This window comes from Scyliorhinus torazame, chromosome 10 (genome assembly GCF_047496885.1).
Source record: "Scyliorhinus torazame isolate Kashiwa2021f chromosome 10, sScyTor2.1, whole genome shotgun sequence".
NCBI lineage: Eukaryota > Metazoa > Chordata > Chondrichthyes > Carcharhiniformes > Scyliorhinidae > Scyliorhinus > Scyliorhinus torazame.
Window position 1 is genome coordinate 8,258,486 of NC_092716.1, and position 17,878 is coordinate 8,276,363.

Here is a 17,878-nt window from a genome sequence, read left to right on the forward strand (position 1 = left end):
TAAAAACCTCCACCACCGATGAAGAGTGTCAGCCGTGTGTACCATCTACAAGATGCACTGCAGTAACTGACCAAGATTCCTTAGACAGCACCTTCCAAACCCACGACCGCTACTATCTGGAAGAACAAGAGCAGCAGATACCTGGGAAGCCCACCACCTGGAGGTTCCCCTCCAAGTCACTCACCACCTGACTTGGAAATATATCGCCGTTCCTTCATTGTCGCTTGGGAAACATCCTGGAACTCCCTCCCTAACAGCACAGTGGGTGTACCTACACTTCAAAGACTGCAGCGGTTCAAGAAGGCAGCTCACCACCACCTTCTGAAGGGCAACTAGAGATGGGCAATAAATGCTGGCCTAACCAGCGACGCCCACATCCCATAAATGAATGAAAGAAAAAAAATGCTTTAGAAAATTCCCTGAAGCACAACCTAGGAATGCTTGCCGCTCTCTGGCCCCACTACCTCTCTCCCAGTCTATATCTGGGTAACTACTCTATAATGATTGCACGTGTTTGTAATTTTCTTGCTGATTTGTTCTTTTACATCCTTTCCATTAATTGGTTGTTTATTGACAGCAGTTCGGAATGCCATGGACCCTTTTTGTTCCTTAGCTCTAGTCAAACCCTCTGGGACATCTTTCTCCAGCACTCTATTTTTCCAATAACACCACCCCTCCTCCTTTCCTTCCTTATCTTTTCTGAACACCTCACATCCAGGAATATTTAACACCCAGTCCTGCCCTTCCTTAAGCTTTCTTATTGCCACAACATCATAATTCCAATGGCAATCTGCACCTTTAATTCATCTATCTTATTTGCTATATTCCATGCATTGACATACATCCAGTGTAATCCTGATTTAGACTTCATTACTTTCTCCGTTACTCCAACTCCACCTGTTAATTTACATTTCTCTGGGCTCTCTCTCAGGATCTCACCCTCCTGATAAGCTAGTTTAAATCCTCACCAACAGCAGAAGCAAATCTCCCTGCAAGGGAGTCACGGTCCAGCTTGTGGAGGTCCCACCTGCCCAGAACTGGTCCCGATGCCTCAGAAATCTGCTGCCCTCCCCCCTACACCAGTTCTCCAGCCACATGTTCATCAGATAAATATGAAAATATGTGTTTTGATGGTACTTTTCACAGGGGCTAGGGGCTTTTCATAGTAACTTCATTGAAGCCTACTTGTGACAATAAGCGATTATTATTGTTACTTTTTCAGTGAACCCCCCACCCGTAATCCTCCACATACACACACACACACACACGGCTCCCCACCCCACATCCATTTTCATGCAAATACTATTCCACCTTCCCAACCCCCGTCACCCCATACATTTAGCCAGCAGCCCCTCTTCCCAACTCCCCTCATACGCACAGCCACCAATTTATTTTCCTAAACCCACTTCCTCCACTCACTCACTGCCCACCTTCTCAACCACTTTCCCCACTAACTCAACAGCCCCTCTTTCTAACTTACATCATGTACCCTCACTCACCAATCGCTCTTCCCAAGCCCCTATCACTCATGCAATCACCCGCCCCTCTTCCCAACCCCCTCCCCACTCGCTCCCTCAATAGTTGCACTTTCCAAATCCCTCTCCCACTCACTCCACAGCCCCCTTCCCAAATCTGCACTCATTCACTCATTAGCCTCGCTCCTCAACACCCCAGCAATTTGAAATATGACAGGAGAGGTGGTGAAAGTGAATTTGGGCCATCTTAAAACATTGGAATTAAACTGCTCATAATCCACCACTGCTTGCCAGCCTTGTTCAAACAGCTTGTAAAGATAACTGGAATTGAAATATTATGCTGGTGCCGTGAAGGCTGTACATTTGAGGCTGAGTTTAAAGGGGACCTATCAGAGATGCTGGTTTGCTTTACAGGGCAGACATTGCTAATAAAAGGTTTCCTCTTTTAATGCTATGAGCCCCTGCCTCTAGACCACACAAGCGGTCTCAATGGATAATGGGTAGATGCTCAACAGTAAAATCACTGAGTAGGATTTTGTGATGTCACAAGAAGAGACTTCTGCTGCAGTGCTGTTTCTCTCCAAAAAAATATGGTTTTGGATGTTGACTAATCACCTCAGTCCCATGACATTTTTCCATGCGTTCCTGACATTAAGGTTCGAAGCCCAGGCATCTTCCTCAGCTTAATCAATGACTTTCCCTCCATCATAAGCTCAGAAATGGGAATGCTCACTGATGATGAACAGTGCTCAGTACCATTTCCAACTCCACAGATACTGAAGCAGCCTGTGCCCCATGCAGCAAGACCTGAACAGCATTCAGGCTTGGCTGGTAAGTAACAAGTTACATTCGCACTACACAAGTACCAGGTAATGACTATCTCCACAAGAGGGTATATAACCATCTCCCTTTGTCATTTAACAATATCACCATCGCTGAATCCTCCACCAACAGCATGCTGGGAGTCATCAGTGACCAGAAACTTAATTGGGCCTGCTATATAAATACTGTGGTTACAAGAGCATGTCTGAGGCTGGGAATTGTGCAGTGAGTAATTCACCTCCTGACATTCCAAAGGCTGCCTGTCATTTACACGGCACAAGTCAGGAGTTTAATAGAATAATCTCCACTTGGCTGGATGAGTGCAGCTCCAACAACACTCAAGAACACTCATTCAGAATAAAGCAGCCCTATTGAACAGCACCCCATCCACAAACTTAAACATTACATCCCCCCTCCCGAAAACTGGCTCAGAATGGCAGCATATAAATGACTTGCAACCTCCACGACCTAAACTGACGAGGACAGGAGGTAAGCAGACACATGGGACTGTAAGTTGCCTTTCAAGTCACACACTATCCTGACAATGGAACTATATCACCATTTCTTCACTGTGTCAAAATCCATTTGGGATAGAGTGGCACAGTGGTTAGCACTGCTGCCTCTCAGAGCCGCGGACCTGGTTTGATTCTGACCTTGGGTGGCTTTCTGCCTGGGCTTCTTCCGGGTTTTCCAGTTTCCTCTCACAGTATAAAGATGGTGCAGGTTAGGTGGATTGGCCATGCTAAATTGTCCCTTAGTGTCCAAAAGGTTAGGTGGGGTTGGGGTGTGGGCCTAGGCAGGGCACTCTTTTGGGGGGTTGGTGCAGACTCGAAGGGCCAAATTGCCTCCTTCTGCACTGTGGTGACTCTATGAGTAATACATTCTGGCATTTTTAGCAATGCTCATATCCCGTGAATGGAAAGAAAGCTCCAGTGTAGAAAACAGCAAGTCATGATTGAAATGCTGCTAAAAAGAGTTGCAATTTATTATATTAAAATCTTCACGTAATCCCCATGGACTCCTGAAAGAATGTTGTTCAAGTAGAAAGGATTTTCCTTGTCACTAATCAATGCCAAATCTGGTCTGCAAGTGCTTGACAGGAAGTACACAGAGCTTTACTCTGCATCTAATTGGTGCTGTATCTGGCCTGAGAGAGTTTTCTGGATGAAGTAAACAGTTTTCAATATACATCAGACGTTTGCCGTAGGGCACTTAAGACTGCTTTGTTCCTGACACTGGGTATGAAAAATAGAAAATGTTTTATTCCCCCAAAACAACCTTCATTGATCTTAGAACATACAATGCAGAAGGAGGCCACTCGGCCCATCGAGTCTGCACCGACCCACCTAAGCCCTCACTTCCACCCTATCCCCGGAATTCAATAACCCCTCCTAACCTTTTTGGTCACTGAGGGCAATTTAGCATGGCCAATCCACCTAATCTGCACGTCTTTGGACTGTGGGAGGAAACCGGAGCACCCGGAGGAAACCCACGCAGACACGGGGAGAACGTGCAGACTCCGCACAGACAGTGACCCAGCTGGGAATCAAACCTGGGACCCTGGCGCTGTGAAGCCATAGCGCTATCCACTTGTGCTACCGTGCTTCCCACCTTAATGAGTTTAATGTTCCCTTCCAGAAGCTAAATTATTAAATTATAATTGCACTTATTATTTCTCTTATTTTTGTCTTCAGCATACGTGCAGGACTACTTTTTCAAAGTTGGTGGCCTGGATGCTCTTGCTCAGGCTCTTGTGAGATTGGTGGACGAATCCATAAGACATCATTCCAACACATATCTGGCAATAGCTGTGGTAAAGACGCTGGATGCCAGTATTTCAGAAAATCGTGAGTAAATCAGTAGTTTGGATCTCCTACGGTCTCAAGACATTTAGGGGTCTTAAGGGGAGTGGTGTGCAATGTGGAAAATCAGCAAGTATCCACTGACTGGTTGGATGATGTAAGTGTATATGAGAGAGGGTATAGGATCAAGATTACTTTTGAAATCCTCTGTGATTGAATATCAACGGAGCTCCCCATTGTAAAAAACGGGGTTATGAGCGGTGTCGGCCGCGCATTTCTCCTTCAGGCTCCTTATTCAACAGGAGAAGCGTTGAATAGCCGTGTGTTTTTCGGCACTGCGAGTGCCGGGAAACACGCGGTTAATCGCGCTCGCTAGGGAACTTTGAAACCAAAAAGAAAATGCTGGAAAATCTCAGCAGGTCTGGCAGCACCTGTAGGGAGAGAAAGGAGCTACCGTTTCGAGTCCAGATGACCCTTTGTCAAAGCATAGGTAATCTGGACTCGAAACGTTAGTTCTTTTCTCTCCCTACAGGTGCTGCCAGACCTGCTGAGATTTTCCAGCATTTTCTTTTTGGTTTCAGATTCCAGCATCCGCAGCAATTTGCATTTACGCTTGGGAACTTTGTTCCCTTTTGGGAAGATAAGTATGGGCTAAACCAGAGAGAAACTCCCCAGGGCCCAAAGAAATGGACTAAGTGTCATTGAATAGCAGTGGGGAACTCGCCAATAGAGCCAGCGGGAAAGTCCCGGATAAACCCACCACAAATTAACTTAGAAATTGTTCCAGAGAATCACGCCCTTTGTCTACATACTGAGTAATTCACATTTGCCAAGCCAGTTTGTGGCTCCAGCTCACCTCAATGTTGGTTGATTGGTGACAAGGTGTATCCTTTGAAAAGCTAACTGATGATGCCCCTCAGGCACCCAAGGACGGAGGCAGAGGAGAGATACAATTGCTGCCATGTATCCTCAAGGACGGTGATGGAGGGGACAGTACACCTGATGAAGACGAGGTTCCGAGGCCTGGAACACTCTGGAGGGGTCCTCTAATATCCGACCGAGCAAGTGTCACTCAGCGCCATTGTCTGCTGTGCTCTTCATAATTTTGCTCTCTCTAGGGCGGAACCACTGGATGCTACCTCAGAGGAGGATTCCGATGAAGACTCAGGAGCAGAGCCCGGGCAGGCAGATGGCAAGGATGAAGAGGCAAAAATGAGGAACCTTCAGGGAGGCAGGGAACGTGAGGCCTTGATTCAGCGTTCTTGCAGCTCGGCTGTCAAGGCCTGCCATCTGCCTGTAGGCACCACTTCCATCCCAAACATCCCATACATGACTATTCCATGACCAATGTGGCTTCACAGTCTTAGTAATAGAGTCTGAAGATGCTAACGTCTCTCATCGGGCATTGTTGAGGCAAACACCAATACATGGGACACTTATAGCTTGTGAACAAGCAGTAACTTATCATCATAACATTAATGTGAAATAAAGCAAAAACATCCATCAGGAACAGTTCAAAACACTGGTGATATGAAAACAAAGCATAAGCCTCCAGTGTGTTCACTGTGTCTTAAGCTTACGTTTGCGGGTGCTAAGTCTATGTGCCCTCCCACCTTTCGTTGACAGCAGCATTGGAGGCAGGTTGCTGACAATGGTGTACAGTTGGCATAGATGATCTTGGAGTTTTTCGTCTGGTCAGCAGGGCCTCAGTAGGCTCCATCTGGGAGGGTGCGCTCAGCGACATGTTTGGGCACTCCCTAGTCACCACAGACTCTTATGGTGGGGTGACTGGCAGAGACGCAGAAGAGCTGATGCTCTTAGCCAGGGTAACGAGGGAGGAGGCCCCACAGACTACAGCCAGCTCAGCTCATCTGCCATTGAGAGGGCCTCCCTGCTCACCACTGAAGCATGGGCACCCATCTGGGAGGTTGGATGCCGCATCCTTCTCCCACATTGGCAAGAATCTTCTGAAGTCAGTGCCTATGTGAGGGCTTTGAGGTCCGAGTGCAATCCCAGGAACCCTTCATTCCGTTCCACAAGCTGCCGCTCCATGAGAGTCATCACTCTCTCAATGGATGAGGCCGTGCGCTTGGAGATAAGGGTCAATGCAGTGTCCATGGTCTGCAAGGACTCCTCCAGGACTGAAACCATGGCACTCACACCCTCAGGGATCTCTGCCAGATCTCCCCATGCATTCCGCTGGACATCCAGCATTTGCTGCCTGATTGACATCTCCAGAGGCTCATCATCTGCCTCGAATTCAACATGTTCCTGCTCTCCCCTAGTGTTCCCCTAACGTCTGGCACTTTGGGCACTCCCTGTCTCCACCATCAAGAAAGGGTGATGTGCCCTCGCCACTGCGCACTACCAGCTAAGCCGACGGGCTGTTGCCCAGCGACGTGCCAGTATCCGTGTTGGTGCTGAGAGTGGGTGTGTCGCAGGTGCATCTTACATGGTGGCGTGTTCCAGTTTCAGTGGAGGTTCGTTGACCTTCTGGCTGGTTCTGGCGGATGGCTCATCTATGGGATGAAAACAATTGGTCAGAATTATAAGTCACACATAGTCAAATTCCATGAAATGTTGCCCAGTGTATTGGCATCAATGGCATCAGAGTGGCTCAGTGATTGGTGCATCACTGAAGTCCTTATGGGGGATGAGATGCCCATACATTATTATGTTGATTTACACCCATTCAAATAATAATCTGCCGTCCTATTTTTGCTACCAAAGCGGTATAATTCAGAAAACATCTTGGAATGTTTGATTTGGTCAAATAGAGCCAGCGTGCATTTGTAATAGATTGGTCACACTTGATGAACCTAATTGAATTTTTTGAGGAGGTGATTGAAGGGGTGGACAGGGCAATGTTTGTGGATATTATTTATAAGCCGGGGCTGGTTTAGCACAGTGAGCTAAACAGCTGGATTGTAATGCAGAACAAGGCCAGCAGCGCAGGTTCAATTCCCGTACTGGCCTCCCCGAACAAGTGCCAGAATGTGGCAACTAGGGGCTTTTCACAGTAACTTCATTGAAGCCTACTTGTGACAATAAGTAATATTATTATATGGACTTCCGGGAGACTTTTGGTAAAGTCCCTCATGAGACATTAACTAAAATTGAAGGCCAAGGAATTAAAGGCAAATTATTATCCTGATTAATATATTGACTGTGTGTCAGCAGATAGAGAGTAAGGAGATTGGGAGGTTCTCAGATTGACAGGATGTAAGTAATGGTGTCCCACAAGGATCTGTTTGGTGCTGTACTATTCATTGTATTTATTAATAATTTAGGTTGTGGTATAGAAAGCCACAACTCCAAATTTGCTGATGATGCAAAGATAGGTGGCACTGTAAGCAGTGTAGAGAAAGAACATTCTAAAGAAAATAAGTGAATTGATATAATGGTGATAATGGAATTGGGTGTAAAATCAATCGGCTGGATTCCTGAGACTAAGGGCTGGAATCTCCGATTGCTGACGCCGAAATCGTGTTCGGCGATTGGCTAGAGAATCTGTTTATACCGCAAAATCGGGGGCGGGGGCGTTTTTCAGATGCTCCGCCCCCTCAAAAATGGCATAATCGCAGAGTACGCTGCACGCCGTTGCAAGGCCTCAGGACGTCAGCTGAGGCCCTCCCCCGATGCTCCGCCCCCGATGGGCTGACTTCCCGACGCATCGGACGTGCGTGCTCACAGTTTTCGGGGACCTCGCGTGGCGACAGCCGACACAGTGGAAGGGGGGGGGTGTTCCGCTGGCCGGTGGGGCTTCGGGTGGGGGTGGCGAGAGAGGTTACAGGGGGGTATTTTTTGACAGGCCGGGTCCACGCGGGCGCCATGTTGTATGGCGCGGTCGCCACCGTGCGCATGCGCAGGCACGGACCCGGCAATTCCACTTCCGTATTTGCAGATAGAGCCGGGGACTTAACGTGACGTGGCTGCTAGCCCTCCACCGGGCGGTGCACCGGTGCGGGGGCGCCGCCGACTTTTTGATCGTATGACTGGACACATGCTCCGGACATAGCCTCAAAATTGGAGAATCCAGCCCTAAGTGTTGACACCGGGACAGGATTCGTGGACTTCTACGACAGCAAAACTGGCGATGACTTTACACCTAAAAAGGATAGAACAGGATTTTTTGTAAATGGTGAAAAGCAAGTAATTGTGGAGGTTAAAGAGACTTGTTCTTGCACAGAAAATAGTCAAAAAGGCTCATGGAATCCTACTGCTGAAATACAATGGGGTAGAAGTTATGCTGGAGCTGTCCGAAGCACTGATTAGATCACACCTGGTGTACTGTGAGCAGGTCTGGACAGCTCACCGTAGGAAGGATATGTTGGCCTTGAAGAGTGCAGCTTAGATTTTCCAGTGTCTTTGGTCTCTAAGGATTAAGGAGGGCCTCTTTCTGGAGGCTGGACTTGTAGTACGGATCTCTCTTGCCGCTGGCTAAATTGCAGGATGAGGCAATTTAAGGGCCTCATGGCCTGTTGCCCCCACCACTGGTAATATTGTGATGGGGTAGGTGGTGGGAACGGCACCCACTGGATTTTATGCAGCCTTTTGCCTTCAAACTTGTCAGTGGGCGAGGGGGGGGGAGCCCCATACAAAGGTTTTATTCCATAGTGAACATTTTATGTTTCTAAATTCGCATTCTGTCCTTTTAATATCAAACGGAAATGTTTTTTAAAGGGGAAAAATTATATCTGACTTACTTATTTTCTGACAGCTCCTGCGGCTTCCTGCTTGTCGGAATACTTTATCGTACCCAAGCTTCTGGCACTGTTGATGCAGAATGGCCTTGCCGTAAGCAGTAAATTGGGCATTATTCTTGCTATTGGGCACTGCACTGACGGATGTGGTAAGTGACAGAGCTTGTGCAAACAAAGCATTTACATCTTCATATTTTGAAACCTCTTTCATCTAGTAATGAGCTCAGCGCATTTCAGCAGCAAGGATTAAAGTACAATGGAGCTAAAGAGTGATGATTCTCCATGCTTGTCATAAGATTTAAAATATAGATATGCAAGTTATCCAGTATTTCAAAGATTGGGAGTTTGTAAGTTTCTGAGAAATAATTTTTTTCCCCCCCAAAACTAATTAATTTTTTATTTTTTCGTTTCCATCTCTCCGAAACCAGCTGACTTTTAGAGTAAGACTCTTCGGATGTCCCCTGCAATCTCACTTTTGTAAGGGACAACAGAGTCCACACCAAGTTGGTAGAGAAAAACAAAACTTACTTTATTTCACAATTATCTATTATATACAGCTCCAGTAATTCCCGACAGGGCTTTCTCTAGTCGACGCCTTACTGGTCGACTCTATTTATACAAAGTCAAGTGCATCTCGTTCAGGGTCATCTGCTCCCTTGTCAGGGGGTTCATATTCAGCAAGCTCCACGGGGTAGGGAATCATCCCTACCCCGGAAGATCCTTCTTGCGTGTAGTGACATCCATCCCCCCCACCCCAACGTCCGAAGAAGACTTCGGCGAAGGAGGGCACCAGACCCTCATGGCATTTGACTGGGCGTCAGGCAACGTGTATCTGGAGGGCGAACATAACCTCCGGCATGACTGCTGTGGCAGCTCCTGTTCCTGAGGCTGTGGGTCCAAGGCTCCCGAAACACTCGCCTATGTTGCCACCTCCGTGTCAACGGCCTCAGCCATCTTGGCATCCTTGGGGTCCTACAGAGGCCCGAGCTGGCTGCAGATGTGGTTCTACAAGAGGTTTCTGAAGACGAGGTCCTGCCATAGATGCAGTTTTAGAAGAGGTTTCTGAGGACGAGGAGCTTTTCGAAGAAGCAATCTCTTGGACCGAATATGGTCAAGATGGTTTCTCATAGTATGACCCTGGGCCTGCACCTGGTAAGAGACTGGCCCTGTTTGGCAGGGGGTAACGCTGGAGATCCGCTGTGCACCGTCTGAAGTTTCGAACAAACAACAAACACCGAGTAACCTGGTACAAATTGTCTGGAAGGACCGGGATGGGTTGAGTGGTCGCAGAAAAGGTGGCTCTCCTCTGGGAAACTTGGAATTATGCACTTCCAGCCCAAAGATCGGCTGCTGATCCAACCTCTCCACCCCTCATCTCCGAAGCCATCACAGATGCAGAGATATGTCCTCAAATCCATAAAGGGGCCGAAAGGACAATATGATCAGCAAGATCCAGGAGAGAAAGTTCAGGGCGGAGGACACGTGGAGCGAGGTGGAACAGGACATGGCAGAGCGAGTCAGATTGCCGACACTAATGCCGCCTACCCGCTAATAGGCCAATGGATAGAACTCCTTTAACATAGAGACTCCATAAAGAAGGAGATTATGGCGACAGTGATGTCGGCGGTCGCATATGCCTTGGCCCACTTCAAGGAGGCGTTGGAGAGGACGGAGCGGTGATAGGAGGCGCAGGAGGTGAGGGTGCGGGAACTCGAGAAGGTGGCTACTGACAAAGGTGACCGGATCGTCTCATTAGAAGCAGAGGTGGCAGGTTTGGTGGCGGCACAGGGAACACTCAGGCGGAATGTGGAGGACCAAGAGAACCGGTCACGTCGTCAGAACCTCCAAAATGTGAGTCTACCGGAGGGCACCCAGGGCAGAAACCCCACAGAATACGTGGCACAAATTTTGGGTAAGCTGGTCGGGGACAAAAGCTTCCCCAAGCCCCCAGAAGTAGACAGGGCCCACAGGTCACTCCAGTAGAGGCCAAAATCAGGAGAACCACCGTGGGCCATCATTGCCAACCTACACCGGTTCCAGGACAAGGAGAAAATCCTGAACCGGGCAAGACACGCCTGGTCTTGCAAATAGGAAATGCAACGATCCGCGTATACCAAGACATTGGGGCGGACCTAGCTAAGCGCCGGACTGAATTCAATGGAACAAAATAGCCTTGTTTAAAAGCAAGGTGCGGTTTGGATGCTGTACCTGGCCAAACTGTGAGTGACCTGCCAAAACAGGGAACACCATTTTACCACACTGGGTGAAACAGATGAGTTCGTCCACAAGAAAGCATTGGGAAAGCAACAGCAATAATAGATGCAAAAGAACAATTACGCTTGATGAAGTTGCCTCGCTTTCGCACAAATGCAAGTCCCAGGAGGTGGGGGAGAGGGCAGAAGGGTACCAAAATGGGAAAGGAGGTTGTTGGGATGGGGGGAGGTTGATAGAGAAACACAATGGGCAGTGAATGGAGAGATTCATCCCGGTGGGGAGTGGGAGCCAAAACGCTAGCGAGCATGCTAACTCTGGAGGTAAGGGGGGAGGGATCGCGGTGCAGGCCCTAACAGGGAGAGAGTGCCTGGCAGAAGAGGGGGGAGGGATACAACTCAAGTTTCGGGGAGAGGAGGGGGGATGATTTGGGGTGTAGTGCCGGGTGGAGGGGGGGGTGGAGCCCACAATGGCACGGGGATGGGTGGATGGGAGGGATATACGGTCTGGGGAGAGGGATCGGAGGGGGAGGGTAGAACTCTGGTTGCAGCAGGTCGCACATGGTGACGACAAGAACAAAGACAACGTAGATAAGGCCATCTTGGATAGCCCCCAAACAAAGGGAATCTCCGGAGTGCAGGGGCATATCCACAAGGTGAGTATGACCGGCCCCATAGGAGGGTGGGGGGAATAGAAACCCCCCCTGTCAGAATAGTCACCTGAAGCGGCCCAGTGAAAAGAGTCTTCGCCCATCCAAAAAGACTGAAGGCCTGACGTAATCTTGCTCGAAGAGACGAACCTGAGGGAGAAGGACCGACTGAGGGTAAGAAACAGCTGGGTGGGACAGACGTTCCAAGCATGTTATGGGACGAGGGCTATGGGGGTGGCCATGTTGTTCAATAAGAGAACGACGTTCACAGTGATAAGGATGGTACCAGATCCTGGGGCACGGAATGTCATGGTCAGCGGTGTCCTGGCAGGGGCACCAGTGCTGCTTGTATTGTTTTAAATAAATTTAGAGTACCCAATTATTTTTTTAATGTCCCTTCCTTAGCCAGTGATCGGTTTTGATGGGTCTTTGAATTATCAAAAATGTCCTCTCTTAACAGTACCCTGTGAGTGACTTGTTTGTTTTGACCTTCATCTTGGAAGGTGGCCTTGCAATTTTAAGTAGCTTGTGTCTCATTTTAAATTGCAAAATTCTCCGTCACTTTAGCTTTTGAAAATCATATTTTCAAAATGAAAGGGGCATATCCTTGTGACAGCTAACACCCACCTCTACTTCTTTATTATTATACTGGGGCAGTGAATTCATTTGTTCATTCAGACAAATGAAAATAATTATCTATTGTTTTCCTGTTAATTTCCACCAGTTGGAAACTTCATTAATGAACAGGAACACTGACCTGCTTCCCTCATTCCTTGGTGTTCTGAAGACAGTCAGGCATACAGTAGATGGCTCTCAGCACTAGTTAGAGGCTAAACCTGGGAACATGGTTTCCTTCTGCTATCTGTAAGGCTTCTGCTATCGGTGGGCCCCGATCGCAGGCCAGGCCACCGTGGGGGCACCCCCCGGGGCCAGATCGCCCCGCGCCCGCCCCCCCCCCCCCCCCCCCCCCCCCCACGGACCCCGGAGCCCGCGCCGCCGTGTCCCGCCGGTAAGAGAGGTGGTTTAATCCACGCCAGCGGGACAGGCATTCCAGCAGCGGGACTTCGGCCCATCCGGGCCGGAGAATCGCCGGGGGGGCCCGCCAACTGGCGCGGCGTGATTCCCGCCCCCGCCGAATATCCGGTGCCGGAGAATTCGGCAACCGGCGGGGGCGGGATTCACGCCAGCCCCCGGCGATTCTCCGACCCGGCGGGGGGTCGGAGAATCCCGCCCCTTGTTCCTACTCAGCCGAAGGAATATTGTGACTTTGAACAGTTTGTTACAGGGTTGCCTGGTAACCGCACTTGCATTTGGTCAACTTCATCTGGTATTTCTTTCCAAATTCCCCTCAGACATTACTGGGCCGATACACAGATGAGCAGGAAGCTAAATGATGTTTACTCCCTGCCAAAGTACACAGGGGCTGTTTAGCACAGGGCTAAATCGCTGGCTTTGCAAGCAGACCAAGGCAGGCCAGCAGCACGGTTCAATTCCTGTAACAGCCTCCCTGAACAGGTGCCGGAATGTGGCGACTAGGGGCTTTTCACAGTAACTTCATTGAAGCCTACTTGTGACAATAAGCGATTTTCATTCATTTTCATTAACATACTCCATTCAAAAACAGTTTCCCCACCAAAAGCAACTTACAACTGTCTTTGAGGTATTCATTCAGATTTGTGCTTCACAAATATGTAAGAACATTGAAAATGATAAGTTTTCTCAAATTTCAGCCTGATTATCAGGTTTCAAAGGCATCTTGCAATCTTATTGGGATCCTTTTACAATAATTCAAGTATAAACTGACCAATTCTGATAATGTGTTTATTTTGTTACAAAGAGCAGAGAGACAGGCTAACTGTATTTCATTCCTTTCACCAACTGTCTGTAAGCAGAAGGTGTTCTGAATTATTTTGAAGTATGCTGTGGCAGACTTTACCCAAACCCTCAGTTATGTGATCCAATTTACTGCTGTAAGAAGTCTTACAACACCAGGTTAAAGTCCAACAGGTTTGTTTCAAACACTAGCTTTCGGAGCACTGCTCCTTCCTCAGGTGAATGAAGAGGTAGGTTCCAGAAACATATATATCGACAAATTCAAAGATGCCAGACAATGCTTAGAATGTGAGCATTTGCAGGTAATTAAGTCTTTACAGACCCAGAGATAGGAGTAACCCCAGGTGAAGGGGTGTGAATTGTCTCAAGCCAGAACAGTTGGTAGGAGTTTGCAAGCCCAGGCCAGATGGTGGGGGATGAATGTAATGCGACATGAATCCCAGGTCCCGGTTGAGGCCGCACTCATGTGTGCGGAACTTGGCTATAAGTTTCTGCTCGCCGATTCTGCGTTGTCACGCGTCCTGAAGGCCGCGCAATTTACTGCTAACTCGCAGCAAACTTACGTTGTGATTAACTCAGAAGGTTCATTTATTTCACATTCAAAACTGGGGAAAGAATGTTTGCAACTTCCCACTCCACACACACACACACACACGCACACAGTAGGGGGCATATAGGAAAAGTATTTTCCAACTACGGATAGTAACAGAACAAGAACCACGTATATTAATATCAGTTCACATGATTTCCAGAGTCCGAGAATTCTAAGTCCAGAGATTGTTTCCTTCATGGCTTAGTTCAGTCTCAATGAGTTTCTGGCCGGAGACGACACACAGAAACGAATGGTGCTGCAACATGCTTTATGTGTTTAGACTTCTTGGTAGGCATAATCAGAGATTTTAAAAATCAAATATGTTTCATGGGATGGGATTTATGATTTGTGTTTTGAAGCGGAAGAGGTGGTCTGCCATCGGCCGCAATGGGATCTCTCGGTTCTGCTGCTGTCAACGAGTTCTCCCGTTGTTTGTACCGTCCACCATTGGAGAATCCGTGACAGGGGGGGTCACCATTGGTGCGACCGGCTGGAAAATGTCGCCCATGGCATTCAAAGATGGTAACTGACTGCGTGTTCAGCCCAGCTGCTAGAGTTCTTTCTAGTTGATGTTAAAACAGCAGTCTGCCCATGAGGCCAAAGGTGTCTTGTTAAAACTGTCCAAAAGGCCCGAGGCTAGGGTCATGACCCGTTATTAGTTCATTGCATTTCAACAATCAGTTTCTGTGATTCTGGCCAAAATCCCATTTTCCCCTCAATATTCCTGTTTTGAAATGGAACTGGGCAGTCACAGGCGTGAATTGATTCTGTTAACTGCTCTGTAGAGCATCATGAGTTTCGATATCTCTCTGTTGAGGTGCCAGTTCATCTGCACATCCTCTGATTTTGTTCATTAGAAGGTGTCTGTACAATGAGGTGTGAGGTTCCATTGACAGAGAGGGCAATTACTTTGTCATCGGAAGTCTTGTTGATAGCTTTCAGAACAAAAGGCCAATTATGTGATCTGGATCCAGCAGAGGGCAGCAGAGCGGAGCCGCTGATTGGCTGTTGTGGGGAAAATTTGCTTCAGTGCATTGCGGTCACTATCCAGAAGATGTACCTGAGCAAGCCACCCTCCGTGTTTAAGTGAAGGCAAGCATCCAGCAGAGGGCAGCAGAGCGGAGCCGCTGATTGGCTGTTGCGGGGAAATTTGCTTCAGTGCATTGCGTTCACTGTATCCAGAAGGGGTACCTGAGCAAAACACCCTCCGTGTTGAAGTGAAGGCAAGCATCCAGCAGAGGGCAGCAGAGTGGAGCCGCTGATTGGCTGTTGCAGGGAGAATTTGCATCAGTGCATTGCTGTCACTGTATCCAGAAGGTGTACCTGGGCAAGACACCCTCCTTGTTCAAGTGAAGGCAAGCATCCAGCAGAGCGGAGCCACTGATTGGCTGTTGCAGGGAAAATTTGCATCAGTGCATTGCGGTCACTGTATCCAGAAGGTGGTTTGTGGAGGAGCTGTTGTCAAGTGACAGTTAAACCCCAAACACTTCTTCAGTGTTTCCCTCCCTACCTCCTCCTCTAACCAAAAAAAAAAAAAATCACTGTCAGGATCCCAGCCGAGTAAAGATCATAGATTTTACATAGAATTTACAGTGCAGAAGGAGGCCATTCGGCCCATCGAGTCTGCACCGGCTCTTGGAACGAGCACCCTACCCAAGGTCCACACCTCCACCCTATCCCCATAACCCCACCCAAGACTAAGGGTAATTTTGGACACTAAGGGCAATTTATCATGGCCAATCCACCTAACCTGCACATCTTTGGACTGTGGGAGGAAACCGGAGCACCCGGAGGAAACCCACGCACACACGGGGAGGATGTGCAGACTCCGCACAGACAGTGACCCTGGAGCTGTGAAGCAATTATGCTATCCACAATGCTACCGTCAAGAGGGAGACTGAGGGCAGGTAGAAGTAGAAAGAAGCTGAACCGTGACGGCACAGCCAGCAGGTAAGTGATTGGCTGGTGACTGGTAAGTAGTTTTTCTTTACCCTGAGGTGTGTTGATAAGGTAAGGTATTTCTATTTTTTTTTTTTAATCGTGTGATTGGTAACAATTTTTCTTTTTTTTTCCTTTTTCATTTATCTATTATTTGATATTGTAGTTGGACTAAGTTAAGCTTAAGATTAAAAATGGCAGGAGATCTCAGACCCGTGTTATGCTCCTCTTGTTCAATGTGGGAGCTCAGGGACGTGGCTGATGTCCCTGGCTCCTTCGCGTGTGGGAAGTGTGTCCAGCTGCAGCTCTTGTTAGACCGCATGATGGCTCTGGAGCTGCGGATGGACTCACTGTGGAGCATCTGCGATGCTGAGGAAGTTGTGGATAGTTGGACAGCACGTTTAGCGAATTAGTCACATCACAGGTTATGATTGCTGAGGGAGAAAGGGAATGGGTGACCAAAAGGCAGAGAAAAAGCAGGAAGGCAGTGCAGGTGTCCCCTGCGGTCATCTCCCTCCAAAATAGGTATACCGTTTTAGATACTGTTGGGGGAGATTGCTCACCAGGGGAAGGCAGCAGTAGCCAGGTTCATGGCACCGTGGCTGGCTCTGCTGTACAGAAGGGCGGGAAAAAGAGTGGAAGGGCTATAATTATAGGGGATTCAATTGTAAGGGGAGTAGATAGGCGGTTCTGTGGTCGAATATGAGACTCCCGAATGGTATGTTGCCTCCCAGGTGCACGGGTCAGGGATGTCTCAGATCGGCTGCAGAACATTCTGAAGGGGGAAGTGGTGCACATAGGCACCAATGATATAGGTAAAAAACGGGATGAGGTCCTACAAGCAGAATTTAGGAGTTAGGAGCCAAGTTAAAAAGTCGGACCTCAGAGGTAGTAATCTCAGGATTCCTACCAGTGCCACGTGGTAGTCAGAGTAGAAATGAAAGAATAGGCAGGATGAATGCGTGGCTTGAGAGATGGTGCAGGAGGGAGGGTTTCAGATTTTTGGGACATTGGGACTGGTTCTGGGGGAGGTAGGACTACTACAAATTGGACGGTCTACACCTTGGCCGGACTGGAACCAATGTCCTTGGGGGTGCTTTTGCTAACGCTGTTGGGGAGGGTTTAAACTAATGTGGCAGGGGGATGGGAACCAAATGAGGAGGTTAATGGACAGTAAGGAGGTAGTAATTAAAGCCTGTAAGGAATTAGATCATGAAGTCAGCGTGACTAAGGGGAAGAGTAGGCAGGGAGCAGATGAGGAACGCAAAGGGACTGGCGGTCTGAGGTGCATTTGTTTTAATGCAAGAAGTGTAGTAGGTAAGGCAGATGAACTTATGGCTTGGATTAGTACCTGGGAGTATGATGTTATTGCTATTACTGAGACTTGGTTGAGGGAAGGGCATGATTGACAACTAAATATCCCAGGATATCGATGCTTCAGGCGGAATAGAGAGGGAGGTAAAAGGCGTGGAGGAGTTGCATTACTGATCAGAGAGGATATCACAGCTGTGCTGAAGGAGGGCACTATGGAGGACTTGTGCAGTGAGGCGATATGGGCAGATCTCAGAAATAGGAAGGGTGCGGTAACAATGTTGGGACTGGACTACAGACCTCCCAACAGCGAGCGTGGGTTGAGGTACAAATATGTAAACAGGTTATGGAAAGATGTAGGAGCAACAGGGTGGTGGTGATAGGAGATTTTAAATTTTCCCAACATTGACTGGGATACACTTAGTGTCAGAGGTCTAGATGGAGCAGAATTTGTAAGGAGCATCCAGGATGGTTTTCTAGAGCAGTATGTAATCATGAAATATCTTTAGCAAACAGGGTTAAGGAAAATCACAACGCCTTTA

At 48.2% G+C, this 17,878-nt stretch overlaps 1 protein-coding gene across 1 annotated transcript in view; it reads left to right on the forward strand.

Annotated features, from left to right (window-relative positions):
- Positions 1-17,878, forward strand: part of terb1 (telomere repeat binding bouquet formation protein 1) — a 221,014-nt gene that overhangs the window by 45,145 nt on the left and 157,991 nt on the right. The window contains exons 9-10 of the mRNA XM_072517804.1: positions 3,992-4,144; positions 8,820-8,951. Of these exons, the coding sequence (XP_072373905.1) occupies positions 3,992-4,144; positions 8,820-8,951 (285 nt within the window). The remainder of the gene's footprint in view (positions 1-3,991; positions 4,145-8,819; positions 8,952-17,878) is intronic.